This window comes from Oncorhynchus tshawytscha, linkage group LG07 (assembly GCF_018296145.1).
Source record: "Oncorhynchus tshawytscha isolate Ot180627B linkage group LG07, Otsh_v2.0, whole genome shotgun sequence".
In the NCBI taxonomy this organism is placed as follows: Eukaryota; Metazoa; Chordata; class Actinopteri; order Salmoniformes; family Salmonidae; genus Oncorhynchus; species Oncorhynchus tshawytscha.
The window spans coordinates 34,151,525-34,174,946 of record NC_056435.1 but is presented as its reverse complement, the minus strand read 5'-3'; the positions used below and the strand labels follow the sequence as shown (position 1 = coordinate 34,174,946).

At 41.4% G+C, this 23,422-nt stretch overlaps 1 protein-coding gene across 1 annotated transcript; it reads right to left on the bottom strand.

Moving 5' to 3' along the window:
- Positions 1-1,590: 1,590 nt before the first annotated feature.
- On the bottom strand, positions 1,591-18,658 carry LOC112254426 (sodium/hydrogen exchanger 3). The gene is made up of 16 exons (XM_024427008.2): positions 18,247-18,658; positions 12,419-12,721; positions 12,009-12,169; positions 10,819-10,897; positions 10,287-10,464; positions 7,917-8,137; positions 7,492-7,694; positions 7,253-7,342; positions 6,907-6,977; positions 6,617-6,746; positions 6,308-6,459; positions 5,300-5,420; positions 4,713-4,889; positions 4,541-4,595; positions 2,894-2,977; positions 1,591-2,735 (listed from the first exon to the last, which is right to left on the bottom strand). The coding sequence occupies exons 1-16, from the start codon at positions 18,506-18,508 to the stop codon at positions 2,626-2,628; spliced, it is 2,397 nt and encodes a 798-aa protein (XP_024282776.1). The 5' UTR covers positions 18,509-18,658; the 3' UTR covers positions 1,591-2,625.
- Positions 18,659-23,422: the final 4,764 nt, after the last annotated feature.

Below are 23,422 nucleotides of genomic sequence, written 5' to 3'. Positions count from 1 at the left end.
CAACTCCTGGCTATGATGGGTGACACCATTGTAAGTTAACTATTGAATGATATGTCTCCCATGAAACAATAGTCTGCTTAGATTAGACTAATGCAAAGCTGAACAGACTGATACACGATACAGGTAACCAATAAACTTTATTGGTGAATAAATAGGTTATTTCTTTACTATACAAGTGACATTTACATCTGTAAAATTCAATCTCTCAACACCAACCACATCTTGACCCCAAAAATGGCTACAAATCTCTCAAACAAATGGAAAAAAAACACAAAGTGATTGACAGCATTTCAATTGTTAAAATTGCATTAGATTATGTCATCCTCTCAATAAATTACTGTCATATAAAGTGCTTTATATTCTTTATCAAAAAACTTGACATAATTTGATCACATTAAAGGGTGAGGACATGAGGTGGTCACAAAAATGACAGTCTGAATAAACTTGCTTGTTTGGTCTCATTCTATGAACTTATATATGGTGTGTCGTTACACTTTTGGTAACACTTTATTTTGATTGTCCCAAGTAGATGTTCAATAACTATCAACAACATTTCAACTATCCATTAACCCTAGCTCTAACCTTATCCTAACCCAAATCTTTACCTTAACCCTTACCCTAACGGTTATTCCAAACCTAACCCTAACTGTAACCTTAGCAAGCAGTTGCTTATCAACATACAGTATAGTTTGTTCAATCTCCTCTGTTTTCTCAGTGGCAGCTGTAAGCTGTGGTCGTGTCAGTGGTGGTCTCGTCTCAAAACTAAGACTGTTCTGCCTTGTTGTTCTGCATAGTTATTAGAGGAAGGAAAGATAGGAAGGCTCCCACACCACACACTCACTTCAGTATCTTACCTAGTTATTTTCAGATGATCTCATTTTGCTCTTTTGTGGCTTTGGAAACTGTGTGTTTTCTATACCTGTCCACTCCTCTCCCTGTAGGCTTCAAAGACTCTCCCCGCCATTTGGTTGCAACCATTCTAATTTAGTGTACCTTGCACGTGCAATCCATGTGCAATTCCTGGTCTCTGGCAGCTTTTGGAACTGCCGATCTGCAGTCAAGAACGGCAAGTTTATTTCAGCTTATGGTACACTTCAGTCCGTTGACTTTTCGGCCCTGACGGAGACATGGATCACCCCAGAGAACACTGCTACTCCAGCTGCTCTCTCTTCATCTGACTATGTTTTCTCTCAAAGTCTGAGAGCATCTGGTCGTCGCGGTGGTGGCACAGGGCTACTCGTTTCTCCTAAGTGGAAATGTTCTATTTTCTCCCTCACTCACCTGTTCTCATTTGAATTCCATGCTGTCACTGTCACTTGTCCACTCAAGCTTAACATTGTTGTCATCTATCCCCTGCAGGTGCCCTTGGAGAGTTCCTCAATGAGCTTGACACCTTGATATGGTGTTTTCTTGGTGATGACTCACCGCTCTTCATACTTGACGACTTCAACCTCCCCGACATCTGCCTTCGATTTCTTTCTTTCCCCTCCTTGCCTCTTTTGACCTCAGCCTTTCCCAGTCCCCTCTCACTCACAAGGCAGGCAATATGCTTGACCTCATTTTTCTACTAATCTCACTGCAACCCCCCTCCAGGTATCTGATCACTTCTTTGTTTCCTTTTCTGTCTCACCACTCTTCTCCAAACCTAGCCATTCAGCCCCTACCCAAATGGTCATGGTCTTCGCTCTCTCTCCTCTTCTATTCTACCATCTCTCCCTTCTGCTAAATCCTTCTCTCTCCTGTCTCCTGATTCTGCCTCGTCGGCCCTACCCTCCTCCCTTTCCGCATCTTATGACTCGCACTGTCCCCTTTCCTCCCAGCCCCTCCTGCTCCGTGGCTGAGTGAATCATTGCAAGTTTACAGAACAGGGCTGTGGACAGCTAAGCCGGTCAGGAGGAGCTCCTTCATATCCTCACATGGTCTCTCCTATCATTGCTATGCGGATGGCACTTAGATACTTTTCTCCTTCCCCCCCTTCTGACACCCACCCTACTTTACTGAGTAAAAATGTACTTGCTATGCCTGTGATATGTGCTTGCCCCTCCTAGCGTTTTGAAGATGAATGCACTGTAACTCTGTAACTTGCTCTGGATAAGAGCGTCTGCTAAATGACTAAAATGTAAATAATATGACCAGCCGTAGATTATCTATATGGGACTATCCAAATAAAGTGTGACTGAACTTTCTTTTACTGTCACCCTACATGGGATGTGAGCAAGCCAGGCAAATCCTGGATTGTTTGAGGGATTGGTTTTGCCAGGTAAACCGGGTCAGAATTTACCATGGATTTGGATGGCAAGGTCAAATGTCCAACATTCTTATTTGGTGTTGGACTCATGATGATCTTCATGTGTTACGATGGAGTTATATACAGCACAGTTCCCTTTACTTTAAAAAACCTAACCTACAACCAAACACACTAAGAAGAGGGAAGAGCTCAGTCAAGACTGAAAGCCTTTTTTGGAGAGCACAAGGGTTACTGGACCTGGAATGTTTTGTCTGGGGATACAGAACTATGATTAAACAACTGCACAGCAAAGAAAACATGCCCTAGTAAATGTTTTGTCAAAGAGCAGGTGCAATGTTTGATTCTTTGGCAACTGGGGTCACGACCAGGACCCAGGGTTAGGTGTCAAAGGAGTTCAAAGTTTGTGGAAGAAGTGCTACATGTGGGATCTGTTGCATGTTGTCCATGGGGTCCATCTCTGCCATGAAGGCTGGGTTCACTATTCCAGCTACACCAGAAGGGTTAGAATTAATGGAATTGATTTAACTGACTGAAAGGTCTCTGAGGTGAGATTAGTGTTAGTAACTAAATGGTTTTAGTGTGGCTTTGGCATGTTTAAATTGGTTGGTTTCATTAGTCTTGAGTTGATGTGAAGAAGACTCTTACCTTCTACTCTATAGGCCCTCATGGGGAATAAATCGCCAGCAGCCTCGCCACCAGAGCCACCGTCTCCTTCAGAAAACTCAAAATCTGGAGGCAGAGCGAAACAGCCAATCAGAAAACAATGAAATTATGTTCATTTATGCAGGGGTAGCCTCTGCGGGCTTGTCAACAACCGTATGTTCTGGTTTTCAGGGGAAATGGAAGCGAGAGCCTGTGATGAGACTAGGGCTGTTGCAGTCACAGTATTACCACCACACCGGCGGTAATGAGTCATGACTGCAGTAAAATTACACTTGACTGTTGAATAGGGGTAATCTCCTCTTATGCACTCTGGACATGCTTAGTAGTACCCAACTCGGTAACGACCATCAGGTCGCTAACGGCCTGGCATGCAGGACTCTAATGTCCATATAACCCATGGGTATCAAACTCATTCCATAGAGACCCTAGTGTCTGTGGGTTTTTGTTTTTTCCTTTCAATTAAGACCTAGACAACCAGGTGAAGGGAGTTCCTTACTAATCAGTGACGTTAATTCATCAAGTCCAAGGGAGATGTGAAAACCTGCAGACGCTCGACGCTCCATGGAATGAGTTTAACACGTGCTCTAACCACCCTGACATCAATGCAAATGCAATTGAAAATCACATCAAAAACTTATCAAAATAGTATTGTGCTTTTAAAACACTCACCTCACTGTGATGGATCAATTTGAAGAAATAAGTTCAACAACAGGTTTAAACTGAGTGGAAAAATGGTGGCTGTGGATGTTGTTTCAAAGCCTAACAACGAAGTCGACAGCGCTTTCTAAGGTGATGATTAATTCAAAACACGCATCTGCATATTAGAGCTTATCCATACGCATAGGCCAAAATGAGCCCAGCCCAAATGATTTTGTTTAAATCATTATTGGGCCGTTATACAATACATAGCCTACCGCATATTACACAGGGCAGAATTTTTTAAATAAAAAACGGATTAACGATGTCTTTGGTAAATAATTAGTCTAGCCTATTCTCCAAAATTAAACAAATTCTACTAATCGCCTTTGAGTGGGACTGTATTATTATGCATACCACAGGAGGTTGGTGGCCCCTTAATTGGGGAGGACGGGCTTGTGGTAATGGCTGGACCGGTATCAGTGGAATGGTATCAGACACATGGTTTCCATACATTTTCATCATATCATAATGTTTCTTTAGACCAACCTAAAATAAACAATGGATTCATTGTGGTGGTGTACATTACATTGATTTATTAGCCTTTTTTAAATGTAGATGTTCCAAAGGCGGGCATCAGCAGCAGTCTTTTGTATGAAAATAACCGTCTGAAAAACGTTCATGACTGCCACAGACCTAGATGCGACTTCTGTTTTTGGATGTTAACAAGGTGACACTCCATCTTAACTCCTCCACATTTACTGGATTGGATGAACAGTGCAGAAGAGAACCTTCCCCTAAAAGGTTTTATTCTCATCAAGACCAAAATGTGGGGGATCTAGTTTGAGCCATTTCTTTTAAGCCTGTTACGTTAGGTTAATGCAGAGGTATCTAAGCCCAAATGGCAGAAAGCAAATGTAATCAGTAATCATCTTTCCCCCCTTAACCATTTCATATAATGCAAAAGAGAAGTGAAAAGCAAAGAGCAAGTACCTTTATCCCCATAAGGATGGTTTTTACTTTTATCCGAGGAGTTTCCATTTGGCATCTAAAAATGACATAACATGACATACACATTACACAACATACACATTACATTGCCTATAAGAGGATGGCTATGAGGTCGGACATGGAGGAAGGGGGAAAAAGTGCCTTCACCCCTGACCTTTTGTGGTTTATCTTTCTTTTGATGCTTGGTTTGGATCTTCTTGGCAGGGGCGACACCCATTTTGGCTGACTTGAATGACTCTAGACGGCTTCTCATTGTTCTCTGGAAGATCTCTTGCACCTCATTCTCATCCCTGTTGGTTTCGAGGTGGCTCCGACTGTACCTGTGTCTGTGCTGTTGAGGGAATGAGAGGAAGAGAACAGGGTAACTGACCATCTTAATCTGTGTATGGCTGATTGTGGATTGACAAGATGCAGGAGATGCTTGAGGAGACAGAATCCCCATACATTTACTCCCAAAGATTGGGATTTCCCTTTGAGTACAGTATCAACAAAAAGAAAAGGTAAAAGGATTACAACTGGCCTGTTAGCACACAAACTAATACGATGAAACAAGCAACCAGTGACAGTGGCAAACTAATGATAAGTGATTTGGTGCTAAGATAATTGCTCAACATTGAGGAGTGTTTAAGACACAGATTAAGCCTAATCCTGAGATTCTCCTTTGAGTTTGTTTTTAAGTCCAGGACACGGCTTAATCGATGTCCGGGAAACCGCCCCTGAGATTTTTGAGTGCTCTAATACCTGTTTCCTGCCTCTGTACAAGTGCTGCTGCAGTAGATGGTGTGCATTAAAGTCCTCTGACTCCCTCATTGTCAGGTCCTGCTCATGCATGTCTAGGCAGACAGAGGGTACAATGTCCTGTCTAGAAGGGAAGAAATATAAATGTACACTGTTGTTGTTTAGCTGGCCACTGGAGGGCAGACACTGAAAACGTACCAGACCTACAGTATTTCAAGTGTTACAGTACATTGAGGAGCAAGGAGAAGGATCTTACTCTACAAAAAGTTAATGTCTACTAACCATGCTTTTGCTACTGTATGCTTTTGTTTCTATTTTGAATCATCATATTTGGTGGTATAATAATAGTAGTTACTTAAAACTATTAGAAAGAAAGATTATATGTCATCATGGCATCAGCTAATTGGGATCCAGATAAAGATGACAAATCACAAATCCCTCTCCCCTGAATTCTGCAAATTATAAAAATTATAAGAACAAATCTACTCACCTACTTCGGATACCCCCCAAAATATATTTTACTAACAAGAAGAATTGAAGAATTGAATTCTTCAATAATATAAAGTAAACTTGGAAAATCATAGATTAACTGTTGGATAAGATAAAGACATCTACAACTATTCAATCCTTTGTTGGAAATAAGACCTATAGTGATCCTGATGTTATTTAATAACATTTTTGTGAATGTGTGTTCCTCTCTGTCAAAGAACATTTAGAAAACTGATGGTAAATCCCTTGGATTGCGTTTAAGGGACATTTCCCTTCTCTGCTTCCTGATGTAATGTTTCTCATAAATAAGTCATGTTTATGCTAGTCATCCTGCATCTTCCAATGAAACAGTTCCCTGTGATGGTATGCATTTATAGTTGCCATAGAATGAAAAAGGGGTTTACGTTTATATGTCCGCCAACCCAAGTTAATGATGCATGTGTTTTAGACAGCATCCCAAATGACACTCTAGTCCCTATTTAGTGCATGATCAGAACCCTAAAGTCAGGAAATGTTGCTTACAAGATAGAGGAGAGTGGAACATGATCCGGTCCCATATTATCTGCCATGATGTCAGGCATAATCTCAGAGAAACTGGCACGAAACTTCTTATTGAAATCCACATCGGCCTTGGTCTCATTCCGAACGAACGCCAATGAGCCTCTGCGTTCTCCCTATGGTGGGAGCATAAGAAGACTTCATGGTCTGCCATCCAATTTCTTTATTTGTTAATGTTACTGTAGATCAGTGATCTTGGTGGTCAATATATTGCGTTTGTAAATACAGTATTAAGTTGTCATGGCTTTCCCTGACCTGGTGAGTTGCTCTTACCTCCTTTACATAGCTCATGGCATCCTTCAGGTTGAGCTGGTGGAAGATGTTGAATATGTAGTCACGGGATTTCCTGGCAGAGGGCTTCATCAAGAACCAGCACAACCACCTCTCCTCAAAGTTATGCCACCTTAGAAGGATACGAGAAGATAGGAAAAGGATAGAATTCTAAAAATCTGTGCTAATGTTCTGTCTTTCAAGGTATGGTATGTGATATATTAATTCAAACTGTACTTATAATATGACAATAACTTATTGAAGTTGATAATGTGATGTTAGTGTCCAAATACTTGTCTCTCATGTAGTTATGTCCTATTTGTCCAGAAATGTCCTCTATGGCGACAAGCATGTGGTCAAAGGTCTGAACAAATAAAAATGAATGGTGAGTCATGGATTTATTTTGTCAAGAATATATTTAGGTCAACCAATTTCAATACTGTTAGATTAAATGGTTGATGCCTTGTAAAATAAGGGTTCAGCTATATTGGAGGTGGGTTTTGACTTTTGTGGTCTGACCCTGAAGATCTGACACAACAAAAGGTGAAACTTTACTTTGTGGATTTATAAGAGAGATGTATGGTTAGTTATCTGATTCTCAGGTTGATGAACAACAAAGACTTCTAACCAAATATTTACCCTATTCTGTATTTTTTCAGCTAGTGTGAGTTCTGTCACAGCTGCTCTCTTCACTTTCAGCCAGGTGACCAGTGGTTTCATGGTTATTCCCTGCACCAAAGAAGAAGAATATTTAGTAAACTGGTAATTAACATATGCCAGTCTATTCAAGTCAAGACATATTACACTATGGAAGAAAAACATTTAAACTAATGAAATCGCAATGGACTGAAGTTTTACATTTAAATTAGCCATTTTACCTGCAGCATGACAGTGAAGTACACCACTATGAGGGTGGTGCTGACCATCAAATTCTTCTCTTTGAACTTATTCTCATCCAGCATGGCCACAAGGCCATAGGCAACTGCCCCTCGCAGGCCACCGTAGCTCATCACCACCTGATCAATGAACTCCAAGGGAACCAGTCGGTACTTGTTCAAAATCCAGGTAAGGAGAAAGACCCCTGTGATATAAACACACAAACATACATAGACACACAGAGTGTTAGTGCTGGTAATGTGAAGCCTTGAATGAGAATCTTTGAGTAAAATACTGAGCTACATACACAGGGATTGCAAGTTTAGAATCAGCCCTAAGCTTCCAAACTACAATATTGTTCATCCTATGAAGAGTGAAATGGAGTCAGCAGTGATTTCACAAAATCATACTAAAGATCAAAACTGACCTATGAACCTGAACACAAAGATGAAGAGGAGTGTGAGGAGGATGAAGCCTGTGTTCCAAACCCATACAGCTGGATCTATGGCCGAGATGCCGAGGAAGACAAAGATGATGGTCTCTGAGCCATTGGCTAACACCTTCATGACGTATCGTACTGTGGTGACCGACCTCTCATCCATGTTGGCATTGATATACTTCTGACAGCAGATGCCACAAAACACGATCCTATGTCACAGCAGGCAAATTGATCGTATTTCATGGTGAGTAGAGGGTCCAAAGATTATGGACCATAATCTTCTATAAGGCTCATACTGTACATACAGTGCTTTCAGACCACTTGACTCTTTCCACATTTTGTTATATTACAGCCTTATTCTAAAATGGATTAAATAGTTTTTTTCCCATCATAAATCTTCACACAATATCCCATGATGACAAAGCCAAAATAGGTTTTTAGAAATGTTTGCAAATGTATTTTAAAAAATTTAAAACGTCAGATGCATCAGATGTCCTGGACTCCACAATTCCGCGACCTCAACCAAATTGAGATGGTTTGGGATGAGTCGGACCGCAGAGTGAAGGACAAGCAGCCAACAAGTGCTCAGCATATGTGGGAACTCCTTCAAGACTGTTGGAAAAGCATTCCAGGTGAAGCAGGTTGAGAGAGTGCCAAGAGTGTGCAAAGCTGTCATCAAGGCAAATGGTGGCTCTTTGAAGAATCTCAAATATATTTTGATTTGTTTAACACTTTAGTTACTACATGATTCCATGTGTTAATTTCATAGTTTTAATATCTTATTCTACAAAGTAGAAAATAGTCAAATTAAAGAAAAACCCTTGAATAAGTAGGTGTTCTAAAACTTTTGAACGGTAGCGTAAGTATTCAGACCATTTACTCAGTACTTTGTTGAAGCACCTTTGACAGCGATTTCAACCTCGAGTCTTCTTGGGTATGACGCTACAAGCTTGGCACACCTGTAGTTAGGGAGTTTCTCCCCTTCTTCTCTGCAGATCCTCTAAAGCTCTGTCAGGTTGGATGGGGAGCGTAGCTGCACAGCTATTTTCAGGTCTCTCCCAGAAATGTTCGATCAAGTTCAAGTCCAGGCTCTCGCTGGGCCACTCAAGGGCATTCAGAGTCCTGATGCCACTCCTGTGTTGTCTTGGCTTGGTGCTTAGGGTCGTTGTCCTGTTAGATCATGAACCTGCTCTGGAGCAGGTTTTCATCAAGGATCTCTCTTTACTTTGCTCCATTCATCTTTCCCTCGATTCTGACTAGTCACCCAGTCCCTGCCTCTGAAAAACATCCCCATAGCATGATGCTGCCACCACCATGCTTCATCTTTGGGATGGTGCCAGGTTTCTTCTTGTTATTCAGGCCAAAGAGTTCAATCTTGAAAATCTTGTTTCTCATGGTCAGAGTCTTTAGGTGCCTTTTGGCAACTCCAAGCGGGCTGTCATTTGCCTTTTACTGAGGAGTGGCTTCTGTCTGGCCACTCTACCATAAAGGAATGATTGGTGGAGTGCTGCAGAGATGGTTGTCCTTCTGGAAGTTTCTCCCATCTCCACAGAGGAATTCTGGAGCTCTGTCAGAGTGACCATCGGGTTCTTTGTCACCTCCCTGACCAAAGCCCTTCTCCCCCGAATGCTGAGTTTGGCCGGGCGGCCAGCTCTAGGAAGAGTCTTGATGCTTTGAAACTTCTTCAATTTAAGAATGATGGAGGCCACTGTGTTCTTGGGGACCTTCAATGCTGCAGTAATGTTTTGGTACCCTTCCCCAGATCTGTGCCTCGACACAATCCTGTCTCGGAGCTCCACGGATAATTCCTTCGACACTATGGCTTGGTTTTTGGTCTGTCATGCACTGTCAACTGGGGGACCATATATAGACAGGTGTGTGCCTTTCCAAAGCATGTCCAATCAATTGAATTTACCACAGGTAGACTCCAATCAAGTTCCAGAAACATCTCAAGGATGATCAATGGAAACAGGATGAAACTGAGCTCAATTTCGAGTTTCATGGCAAAGGGTCTGAATACTTATGTAAATAAGGTATTTCTGTTTTTTATTCTTAATGGATGTGCAAAAGATTTCTACAAGCCTGTTTTCCGTTTGTCATTATAGGGTGTGTCGATTGATACAAAAAAAATGTTTTTATTCATTTTAGAATACGGCTGTAAATTTTTTTAAAAAGGTGGAAAAGGTAAAGGGGTCTGAATACTTTCTGGATGCACTGTACTAAGTAACTGAAATACATATCCAAATCAATTACAGCCAAGTGGAAAAATCATGTTAGGTTGTGTTTTGAATAGAACCTCCCTTTACGGAAAGGGTATTGTTGGCCTAATAAATCAACATAACACTCAGAAGCACTTACGACAGGATAGCGGATAGCGAGAGCATCTCAGCTGTCAGGTAGGAGAGGTAGCCCAGGATGAAGATGAAGCCTGGCTCGATGATCTGGATGTTCTTTGTGCATCTGGTCAGGAGCGAGATCAGCAGAGCAAAGATAATACCAACCAGGGAGCCTCCGAATGCCACCACGAAGAACGAGACTACACATGGTAGAGGGAGAGAATGAGAGTGCGAAAGAGGAGTGAGAAAGAGGAAGACGGACATATGGAGAGGCAAACAGTGAACAAAGATATTGATTATTTCATGAATACATAACATTTTAGTTAAACAGATTACATAATCTACTGCTTGTTGCATTACCCTTTCAGTTTGCTTCAAGATGGCACAAGAAGTTGTCACTATTGATTACACGACAGGGTTGTTAATGGCTTGGCATTTGGCCTGAGAATCCAACGCTGAAAATGTGCATCCCAAATGGCACACTATTCCCTATATAGTGCACTTAATAGGGAAACAGTCAGTTGGGATGCAAAAAGTGTGTGGATCTTACATACTTATGCCTTTAATGATCTCTACAGCATCAATTTCTGCCCCTCCCAGCGACACGAATGCATCAAACACATTGAACAGCACCTGAGGGAACATGGACATAAAGATGACTGGTCACTGAGGAGGTGGGGAGGTTAGGGAACCAAATGCAACCAAATCAATAGAACAGTATGTTCTTTAATGCAGTGGTGTTTAAAGTCTGTGTCGTGGAATTGCAGTGGGGTGGGAATTTAAATGTTAAAAAATTGCAACTTTATTTTTTATTTTGGAGGGGGGGGAACTATATATATAATATATATGGGACAATATACAAACGGTATATAGAAAGATCATTTGAAAAATGTAATTGTGTTGAGTAAATGTATGTATTGGTTCTCCTAGAAAGCTGAAAATGCAGTGGATTGAAGGTTATTAGTTCACGTTATTTGAACATCTAAATTGACTGAATGTAACGTTGTGTAATTAGATTTTGGGTGGGGTTGTGTTGCCAGAATAAAATGAGCATCCCCAGAAATTATGGCCAAAAAATGAGCATCCCCAGAAATTATGGCCAAAAAATGAGCATCCCCAGAAATTATGGCCAAAACATGAGCATCCCCAGAAATTATGGCCAAAAAATGAGCATCCCCAGAAATTATGGCCAAAACATGAGCATCCCCAGAAATTATGGCCAAAAAATGAGCATCCCCAGAAATTATAGCCAAAAAATGAGCATCCCCAGAAATTATGGCCAAAAAATGGGGTCCCTGCTGAAAACTTTTGAATACTCTGCTTTTTCAATCAATTGAATAAATGGTGTAGTCTATCCATTGGACAAACAGAATTATTCCTGGTCTATTTGTATGTGATTTATGTTGTTATGTACAAACGGACAGCATTCTCAGAGTGAAGTACATGACTGATGCATGCAGTTCAGCCAAGGAGCCCTGCCTTGGAATGCAGTTTGTGTATTGCCTTTGTACTTCACTCATTGGGTATATCTTTGCAATGATAAAGTTCACTAAAGCAACACATTTCAAAAGTTGAGTACATTTTGTGGGCAAAAAACTATAGTGTAAACATTAATTCAGCGGCCTAAATGGCACCCTATTCTTAGTCTACATATTGAACTTCTTCTGACCAGAGACACACCATTTGGGTGTCATTTGGGACATGGCCTAATAATGCTGAATGAGGATGAAAATGTGAGACAAACCACTGTGACACCATCGTTGAGGAGGGACTCCCCAAACACCATGATGAACAGGACCTCGTTGACATGGACCTCCTCAAACACGGCAATTACAGCCACGGGGTCCACAGCAGCAATTAGACTCCCAAACAACAGGAACTGAAGGAGACCAATGTCGATATCACCTGCAGAGGCCCAGAGTGAAAGGTATAATGATCTCAGACCTTTAAACTACATTACCCGTTAACTTGCTGATTGAGGACCTCACAAATGCCAGTTTCAATCATCAGTTCAAGCTTTGGTCGGGCCAGTTCCAAATGACAGCCTATTTCCTGTATAGTCACTACTTTTTACCAGGACCCCCTGGTCAAAAGAAGTGTACCACTGTATAGTGAATGGGGTGCCATTTGGGACAAACATGTTGGCTGCCTTACCCATGGCCCCGCCCAACCAGCACCCCCAGAGGCCGAGACCCACAGTGGCAGCGTTCCAGCAGGTGCCAATCACAGCGTAAACCAGGATGGCGCCCATGTTGCTGAAGAACAGCTTGTTGGGCATGAAGTAGCCTGCATCCAGGATGACTTGGGGCAGCAGGTAGAAGAAGAAGACGGTGGGTGTCAGGGTGAAGGTCTGCATCTTGTCTGCCCCGTAGATGATGCCGCCCAGGATCCAACCGATGATGATGAGGAGGGCGCTCTCCGGGATCACACTGGTCAGGCTGTGGTTCAGCTCGACCACTGTTGGGGAACAGAGAGAGACAAGAGACAAAGTCCGTGATACGTAGAGGAAATGAGAGCCAAAGAGTGTCAGCTAGTAGAAAAGATTACAGGGATAATTTTGATAGATTCAGGTGCAGACGAGCCAAGTCAAACAGACCTAAACCATAAACTGTCTCAGGTACCAACCCAGTCAATTATTTCTGCTTCATTACTCCAATGATGCCTCAGAGAGAGTTCATGGCGCGTGTGCTCTGCTCACTGTCTGGCAAACCTCTGAAATCAACATCAACTTTTCAGGGCCGAGTCGCTGGCACTATTTGAGCGTAATTGGGTAATGAGTTCAGTCAACCTGACACGTTCTTGATCCCTGGAGTTGTGTTCATAAAGCATCTTGGAGTAGGAGTGCTGATTTAGGCTCAGTTTAGTTTTGCCTTTAAGATCCCACTGAATATGCATACATGAACTGGGAGGACCTGATCCTAGATCAGAACTCATTCTCTGAGACGCTTTATGAATACAGGGTCTGGCCTCCCTACACTTTGTTGATCCTTGGGCAATAACGGGATCAAGATGCCCACAGGATACTAGGGAGTCAGACATTGACATCTGTTCCTTCTTGACAACTTTCTTGGGCTTCACACACAGGAAGGTGCTGAAACTCAAATCTCTAACTAAATGGTAAAGCAAAGAGATTAAAATGTGTGAGGATATGGCGTCTGTAAATGATCAACCATTTCGGATGACTGAGAAAGTATTTTGAACCCTGGAGTATGATTCATTAGCAGCGTACCATTATAAATGTGCTCATCACTCACTCACACTCTGGATAAGTGGCATGAGGCAGGGATTTCTCATAAGTCATAAATGTTTTTATCAGATTCTACTTATTCAGATGACCTCTTCTCTATCTTAATGTGGAGATATTCACTGACAATGCACAGCAACATCTGGATTTGTCATCCACCCACAGTGCTGAGGTTTGTATCTTTCCGGTACCTCAGGGTTGTATATTCTGCTGAGGTGTTTCAGGCTACAGGTTGCTCTTGACTGCTGGAAGCTCAATTAAAGATTAAGTTTAGATTCTCCTTTACTATTCTGTTTATTTATCCTCGAGGACCTTGGCTGTGAAAAGAAAATATTTAGCAAGTTGCAAAAGCTGTTGGGAGAGTTATAATCCATTTTATGTGTTACTTATACTCAAGTGATGTATACCCAACACTCCGGATCTGGGATAAATTAGTTAAATGTTAAGTAAACAAATAGATAAGCTGTTGTTCAAAGGATTTTTCCTTTGTGACATGTATGGTTATTGGTTAGTTACACGGATTGAGACCACTCCAGACTAACTCTTAGAAAAGTATCTTTGAGTAAATGATTCTTCACTTGTTTGGAGAAACTTTTAACTGACTAAAACATGCATTTTTGTTCCTCATTTGCTCAGCTTTTTCTTCCCTTCTAAATGTTCTACTTTTTTGCCACTGTTTTGGACATAAGCACTGTTCCTGTCTGAAGCACAGTGATTGGCCTTGAGAATATAAAGTACTGTATGTAAGAAGATGCCATATTCACACTTATTTCACACCTACTCAAAAACCATTGTCAACATTTCTGAACAGTTATCTATGGAATGTCTTAATATATCCCATGAACTTGAGTAAAACGCTAAAAGCACTTGGTCGGGAGAACAGTGTGTTGCCTTGATAACACTGACAAAAGCTACAGTTACCAGACAGTAGTAGCGTTATGCTGGGCCTATTTATGGCACAAATGCTACACAAAAGACAGATTTTGTTCTCACTGGAGGGATGGTATTGCCTGCTACCTTTGATCAGTCTGGTGTTTAAAATTGACCTCAAATCCTATTCTTCCCCTCTAGGTCCTACGGTCTTACATACATACACAGTATACAGTGGCAAGAAACAGTATGTGAACCCTTTGGAATTACCTTTGGAATTACATCTATGTCACAAAAATATACAAATACAGTTTGCTTAAACTAATAACACACAAACAATTATACATTTTCACGTATTTATTGAATACACTGTGTAAACATTCACAGTGTACGGTGGGTAAATATGTGAACCCTTGGATTTAATAACGGGTTGACCCTCTTTTGGCAGCAATAAACTCAACGTTTTCTGTAGTTGCAGATCAGACCTGCACAACGGTCAGAAGGAGTTTTGGACCATTCATCTTTACAAAACTGTTTCAGTTCAGTAATATTCTTAGGATGTCTGGTGAACCACTCGAGGTCATGCCGCAGCATTTTAAATCGAGTTGAGGTCAGAACTCTGACTGGGCCACTCCAGGAGGCGTATTTTCTTCTGTTGAAGCCATTCTGTTGTTGATTTACTTCTGTGTTTTGGGTCGTTGTCCTGTTGCGTCACCCCACTTCTGTTGAGCTTCAATTGGCGGACAGATAGCCTGATATTCTCCTGCAAAATGATAAACATGGGAATTCTTTCTTTTTTTCAGTCCTGACTAGTCTCCCGGTCCCTGCCGCTGAAAAACATCCCCACAGCATGATGATGCTGCCACCACCATGCTTCACCGGAGGGATGGTGCCAGGTTTCCTCCAGACATGACGCCTGGAATTCAGGACAAAGAGTGAAATCTTGGTTTCATCAGACCAGATAATCTTGTTTCTCATAGTCTGTGAGTCTGCAGGTGCCTTTTGGCAAACTCCAAGTGGGCTGTCATGTGCCTTTTCCTGAAGAGTGGCTTCCCTCTTGCCACTAACATAATGGTCTGATTGGTGGAGTGCTGCAGAGATGGTTGTCCTTCTGGAAGGTTCTCCCATCTCCACAGAGGAACTCTAGAGCTCTGTCAGAGTGACCATCGGGTTCATGATCATTTCCCTGACCAAGGGATTGCAAAGTTTGGCCGGGCAGCCACCTCTAGGAAGAGTCTTGGTGTTTCCAAACTTCTTCCATTTAAGAATGATCGAGGCCACAGCATTTTTGAGGACCTTCTATGCTTCAGAAATGTTTTCGTACGCTTCCCCAGATCTGTGCCTCGACACAATCCTGTCACGGAGCTCTACCGACAGTTCCCTCGACCTCTTGGCTTGGTTTTTGCTCTGGCATGCACTGTCAACTGTCAGACCTTATATAGAGAGTTCTGTGCCTTTCCAAATCATGTCCAATCCATTGAATTTACCACAGGTGGACTCCAATCAAGTTGCAGAAACATCTCAAGGATGATCAATGGAAACAGGATGCACCTGAGCTCAATTTTGAGTCTCATAGCAAAGGATCTGAATACTTATGTAAATAAGGTATTTCTGTTTTTTATTTTTAATACATTTGCAAACATTTCTAAAAACCTGTTTTTACTTTGTCTCATGGGGTATTGTGTGTAGATTGCTGAGTATTTCTATTTATTTAATCTATTTTAGAATAAGGCTGTAATGGAACAAAATGTGGAAAAAGTCTGAAGGCAACGTAGGCTTCCCTGATCAAATCAAATTTTATTAGTCACTTGTGCAGTTGTAGACCTTACCGTGAAATGCTTACTTACAAGCCCTTATCCAACAATGCAGTTCAAGAAATAGTGTTAAGAAAATATTTACTAAATAAAGTATATCCTAGTATATAGGTCCTGGATGGCAGGGAGCTTGGCCCCAGTGATGTACTGGGCCGTACACACTACCTTCTGTAGCACCTTACGGTCGGATGCCCGAGCAGTTGCCATACCAGGAGGTGATGCAACCGGTCAGGACGCTCTCAATGGTGCAGCTGTGTAACCTTTTGAGGATCTGGAGACCTATGCCAAATCTTTTCAGTCTCCTGAGGGGGAAAATAGGTAGTCGTGCTCTCTTCACGACTGTCAGTAGTCTACGCTGATTTTTTTAAAAAAGATATTAGCAATGGACAACTGCAAATGTGTTGCTACAGCTCTCAACAACATTGCTGCCCTGAATTTAGCAGACTCTATCGACAAAGCTCAGTGGGAGAATGTTGTGATGGACTACTTTCTGGAGGATGGTGGGCTGACTTTCCCTGACTCTGAAAAGGAGTCAGATGATTAAGAAATCTTTGACTTGGGTGACAACAAATAACATCATTGTCATTGCACCAGACATTGCAGAGTTTTGTGATGACACATCAACAGTGTTGTTGTCACAGAAGAAGTGGACCAAATTTTGAACTCAGTGTAATGCCCAGTAGAAGCAGAGTATGAGAAGGAGATGGACAAAATGTGGAAGTTTGATTGCAAATGAGAGAGACGAAAAGATAACTCAGAAGGTTCTTGTAAAAAACAACTCTCACTGGATTACATCTACAAATAAAGGGAATACTGAACATTGTTTAATACTGTTTGCTAGCTAGCGAACGTAAGCTGGATGGCTAGCTAGCTAGTCAACATTAAACCTAGCTAACTAGTTGCTTGGTAGCTAATGCCAGCTAACATTATAAATCGTATCTCATTTAGACAGAAATCTGTTTGCATCGCTAGTTATACAGTAGCCTACTGTTAGCTAGATGATTGGTTAGCTTTACCTGCAGATTAATGCTGTATCATTTCATGCATGGTGGCTGGCTAAATGTATGACAATCTGTTTGTAATACTAAACTGTATGGGTTGGGATTATGGTACATTTATATGTTTAGCTAGTTAGCTTGCTACATGTCTAAACAAAAGAGTCCACAGATGATAACATGACCCATAAACTTAGCCAGATGTGTTTGGGGGTGATATGGCCATCTATTGTGTTTCATGAACATGTGAACAAGTCTAGACAATAGAGACCTATCCACTTAGCTACGGTAGATGAGTCTGGGGGGTGGTTTGATTGGATATACATTGTGTTTACTAGAGACAATATGAAGAACAAAGTGCTTGGATATAGGCCAAGGACTAGATCAAGTGTATTTTTACCAAGAGAATTTCCTTTTTATAGGCTACTACTTTCACCACTTGTTTTCTACACTACCTTAATCACTCGGTTTAGCACATGGCCTCACGTGAAGACTCAAATGGGGGAGATGGTTGGGGCTAAAGCTGAAAAGGGTGTGAACGATGCTGAATGGGCATACTCAAAAAAGAGCTCTCCAGCAAGTGAGAAACGTTCAAGTGGATTTTCTGGAATAACAAGTTAATCACATTTCAAATAGGCATAACTTTCCCATATTTCGCCAACTGCAGTGTATGATATACAATTTTGATGCTCGGAGTCTGTACTTTTTTCAAATGTACAAAAAGTCAATATTGTAAATGGTACATAACACTCAATTGGGAAATGTAGTCACATATCTGTCTGCCAGCATATTTTTGTCTGATACTAACTCCACAGTATATTCTCTGACATAGCAGTTTGTGTCTAACAATATTCTAAATTATGAAATAACTTTCCAAAGTGGAGCCTGAGTACAGTCTGGGTCTCCTGTTGAAGAACTTAACTGCTCTTCCTAAAGGTTTAAAACACTGAATTAAAACAATAATTTAGCATAATTTTCACTAGGACTGAATTGAAATTAGACACCAATGTCTGATAGATAGGCCATTGGAGCTGATCGCATCCCTCTCTGTATACATACCCATCTTGGATACCCCAGCCACAAGTATCCATAAGGCGATGAGATAGGGGGCTTCCACATGGTGCCACTTAAAGGTCACGATTTGTATCCCTGAGATGCTGGACCCATGGCCCCCTCCAGCCTGGCTGTGGTTTGATCCCACCACCCCTGGCTCCGGGTGCGACTCCTGGGTTGCTCCCACCTCTGTACCCTCAACAACCAGGCGGACTGTGCAAGTAAAAAATGTTGTCCCTAGTAGCCATAGGCAAGTTCTGCATGCCATTTCACCAAATAAGTAGATCGATAAAGAAATCAAATGCAGAAAAACTTGTTCTCAAAGTTCTTTGAGTAGTCCTCTTTTTTGCTCACTCTCTGAAGACTTGATCGGGTCACAGTGGTGTGGGCCAGGCGGGTGCCTGAGGGCGGTGGTGCAGTGAGGACAGAGGTGTACGGACTCACAGGCTCAGCCGTTTATATGTCTTCTCGGGGGGTAAAGTACCTCCTCTGTAGGGCCACTGCTCTTGGTTACTCAGTCACGTTGAGCAGTGTCCGCATTGTTTCGGTCCCTCAGTCTACTGTACTCAATCAAGGGCAGAGATTACTATGCCACTCTCAAGGAGGAAACGTCATTCCAAAAGTGTGCTTTCATGCCGGATACAAAGTTGTTACATTTGATCTGTGGGTATTTTTAGGACCGGTTTTCGGTGTGGAATTTCAGTTCATTATTTGCATGCCTGGTTGTGCATTGTGCTGAGCCAAGGTTAACTTTGATTATGTATTTTGGATTAAGTTAAAATAATTCAACTGTTCTGCAAATTGAGCAGCATACACCTGCTAAGTAATGCCTGATAGCTTGTCTTAATGATTGATGTGTATATTTCACAATATTTGTTCATGTACTCTTGTGGGAATTAGAATGCACTTTCTTTCAGGAATATTATAAACATTGGGGATACAATGTTGGCAATACATTAATTAAATTCTCCATTTGTTTCAAACATGATACAATGTATTGACTGCATCTAGGTGGTGAGGGTAGGCAACAACACATCTGCCACGCTGAACCTCAACACAGGGGCCCCTCAAGGATGAATGCTCAGTCCCCTCCTGTTTTTGGCAACTCATCATCATCTGACCGTAAGGTGCTACAGAGGGCATAGCGGCGGGAAATAGAGGAGCAGAGGGTGCCGCAGCACCCCCTGAAAAATCTGAATTAACAAAATTATATATATACATATTTTTTTCCCACAAATGTAGTGCACTGGGCCTTTACTAGTCCTGTATTAGCAGATCAATATAGTGTCTATAGTGCGGGCAAAATCTTTTGTTTCACTATAGTGCACTGGGCCTTTACCAGTCCTGTACCAGGCCTTCTGTAGTGCACCCCCCCCAAAAAAAAAAAAAAAATGTATATGTATCTCAGCTTATTGCATAAATCGTACATGCATTGGATTGCAATGATGGCTCAGTAAAATAATCAGATCAAAACAGCCCCCGAAGTCTCCGGGTGAAAGGAGTTGTCCATGGTGCTGTCATTCAAGGTCCTTTATTTACCCTGTTCGTAATGAGCACAGGATGGTTGCATTTTGGCTTCTGCTTAGATGGATGAAGCCAGCAGGGAACACATGCGGCATACAGACACCACCGACCACAGACCCACCATAGATCTTACTTGCAGTAGTGTAGTGCTATTTTTGGGGGTGAGGAATGGAAACAATTAGCCTTTCTTGTATTGTGTTTCAATCAAAGCATACAGTTGAAGTTGGAAGTTTACATACACTTAGGTTGGAGTCATTAAAACTTGTTTTTCAACCACTCCACAAACTTCTTGTTAACAAACTACAGTTTTGGCAAGTTGGTTAGGACATCTACTTTTTGCATGACACAAGTAATGTTTCCAACAATTGTTAACAAACAGATTATTTCACTTATAATTCACTGTATCACAATTCCAGTCTATCTCTTAGAGATTAACGTACTTTGGTGCGAAAAGTGCAAATCAATCCCAGAACAACGGCAAAGGACCTTGTGAAGATGCTGGAGGAAACAGGTACAAAAGTATCTATATCCATAGTAAAACGAGTCATATATCGACATAACCTTAAAGGCCGCTCAGTAAGGAAGAAGTCACTGCTCCAAAACTGCCATAAAAAAGCCAGACTACGGTTTGCAACTGCACATGGGGACAAAGATTGTACTTTTTGGAGAAATGTCCTCAGGTCTGATGAAACAAAGATAGAACTGTTTGGCCATAATGACCATCGTTATGTTTGGAGGAAAAAGGGGGAGGCTTGCAAGCTGAAGAACACATCCCAAACGTGAAGCACGGGGGTGGCAGCATCATGTTGAGTGGGTGCTTTGTTGCAGGAGGGACTGGTGCTCTTCACAAAATAGATGGCATTATGAGGGAGGAATATTATGTGGATATATTGAAGCAACATCTCACAACATCAGTCAGGAAGTTAAAGTTTGGTCTCAAATGGGTCTTCCAAATGGACAATGACCCCAAGCATACTTCCAAAGTTGTGGCAAATGGCTTAAGGACAACAAAGTCAAGGTATTGGAGTGGCCATTAAAAATCCCTGACCTCAATCCTATAGAAAATGTGTGTGGGCAAAACTGAAAAAGCGTGTGTGAGCAAGGAGGCCTAGAAACCTGACTCAGTTACACCAGCTCTGTCAGAAGGAATGGGCCAAAATTGACCCAACTTATTGTTGGGGCGGCAGGGTAGCCTAGTGGTTAGAGCTTTGGACTAGTAACCGAAAGGTTGCAAGTTCGAATCCCTGAGCTAACAAGGTACAAATCTGTCATTCTGCCCCTGAACAGGCAGTTAACCCACTGTTCCTAGGCTGTCTTTGAAAATAAGAATTTGTTGTTAACTGACTTGCCTAGTGAAATAAAGGTTAAAAAAAATGTAATTGTGGGAAGCTTGTGGAAGGCTACCTGAAATGTTTGACCCAAGGTAAACATTTTGAAGGCAATGCTACCAAATACTAATTGAGTGTATGTAAACTTCTGACCCACTGGGAATGTGAGGAAAGAAATAGAAGCTGAAATAAATAATTCTCTCTACTATTATTCTGACATTTCACATTTTTAAAATAAAGTGGTGATCCTAACTGACCTAAGACAGGGAATTTTTACTATGATTAAATGTCAGGAATTGTGAAAAACTGAGTCTAAATGTATTTGGCTGAGGTGTATGTAGACTTCCGACTTCAACGGTATATCCTGCCTCGTGGCTCTGAGTTTTGGTGCATGAGAATTTTAGTTTTACTATTCAGCTTCAGCTAATCATCCTAAAATGTCATTTGAAACAAGGTAGTGGTTTGGGTGTAACACTAACAGTATAGGCCTACTATGCTATTATATTCTGTTATGTAAAATAATAATTCATCATTACGTTCATTACTCTTGCGAGGCATTGATTCAGCTTTGATCTAACTTTACTAAAGGAGCAGTGAACTTCTTCTATTCCTAATAATAATAATAAGTGATGAGCAGGACTATTAGACATAGGCAACAGATATTGATGAGTGTTGTTTTAAACTGTTGGAGCGCCCTTCACGGTTCTACAAGGACAGCGCTAAATAAACTTTGATTTGTTTAGCTTGAAGTTATGGTTACCCTATTACAGAATAAAAGAATACAGAGAGTTGAACGGTCAGTTCATAATATGTCTTTGCATAGATTTAATCATCAAATCGATTGACCGAGTAGTTAATTGCAGGAAATTCATTTTTAAACAGCCATAAAATAATTTCCTAAATATTTTTCCACTGACTGGATGTTTTCTGTGGAATTATGCCGTGTCCAATTAGTGAAACACACCGCACAATGCACCCATTGATGATAGAAAACTAAGCAAACAGTAAACTACCTGGCCTCAGAGGGCTGTTTCATGCCCACTATATTATTATATTATATTTATACTTTTATATACAACAGAAACATGTTAAGTATGAAACAATGGCATCATGTACAGTGCCTTCAGAAAGTATTTAGACCCCTTGACTTTTTCCACATTTGTTACATTAGTCTTCTTTTTCAATTTTCGCCTAAAATGACACACCCAAATCTAACTGCCTGTAGCTCAGGCCCTGAACCAATGATATGCATATTCTTGGTACCATTTGAAAGGGAACACTTTGAAGTGTGTGGAAATGTGAAAGGAATGTAGGAGAATATAACACAATAGATCTGGTAAAAGATAATACAAAGAAAAAACCAACCGTTCTTTTGTATTTTTTTGTACCATAATCTTTGAAATTCAAGAGAAAGGCCATAATGTATTATCCCTGCCCAGGTGCAATTGAGATTTTGGCCACTAGATGGCAGCAGTGTATGCGCAAAGTTTTAGACTGATCCAATGAACCATTGAATTTCTGTTTAAAATGTTGTATCAAGACTGCCCAAATGTGCCAAATTTGGATTATTAAGAACTTTTCATTTTCAAAATTGTGCACTCTCCTCAAACAGTAGCATGGTATTCTTTCCCTGTAATAGATACTGTACATTGGACAGTGCAGTTAGATTAACAAGAATTTAAGCTTTCTGCCAATATCAGATATGTCTATGTCCTGGGAAATGTTCTTGTTACTTACAACCTCATGCTAATCGCATTAGCCTACGTTAGCTCAACCGTCCCGTGGAAGGGACACCGATCCCAAAGAAGTCAATTAAATAAACAACATTTCTTAATATACACACAACACCCCTTTATGAACAAGCGAAAAGGGAAGCCACTCCTCCGTAAAAGGCACATGAAAAAGATTCTCTGGTCTGATAAAACCAAGATTGAACTCTTTGGCGTGAATGCCAAGCACCACGTCTGGAGGAAACCTGGCACCATCCCTAAAGTGAAGCATGGTGGTGGCAGCATCATACTGTGGGGATGTTTTTCAGCGACAGGGACTGGGAGACGAGTCAGGGTTGAGGCAAATATTAACGGAGAAAAGTAAAGAGAGATCCTCGATGAAAACCTGCTCCAGAACGCTCAGGACCTCGGACTGGGGTGAAGGTTCACCTTCCAACAGGACAACGACCCTATGCACACAGCCAAGACAATGCAGGAGTGGCTTTGGGACAAGTCTCTGAATTTTCTTGAGTGGCCCAGCCAGGGGCCGGACTTGAACCCGATCAAATATCTCTGGAGAGACCTGAAAATAGCTGTGCAGCTACGCTACCCATCCAACCT

Coding starts and splice junctions, on each gene's coding strand:
- LOC112254426 (XM_024427008.2), bottom strand. CDS start 18,508: ATGGCATGCAGAACTTGCCTATGGCTACTAGGGACAACATTTTTTACT. Junction 6,460..6,616: donor CCATGAGCTATGTAAAGGAG/GTAAGAGCAACT, acceptor CTCCCACCATAG/GGAGAACGCAGAGGCTCATT. Junction 4,596..4,712: donor AGAAAGATAAACCACAAAAG/GTCAGGGGTGAA, acceptor TGTCATTTTTAG/ATGCCAAATGGAAACTCCTC.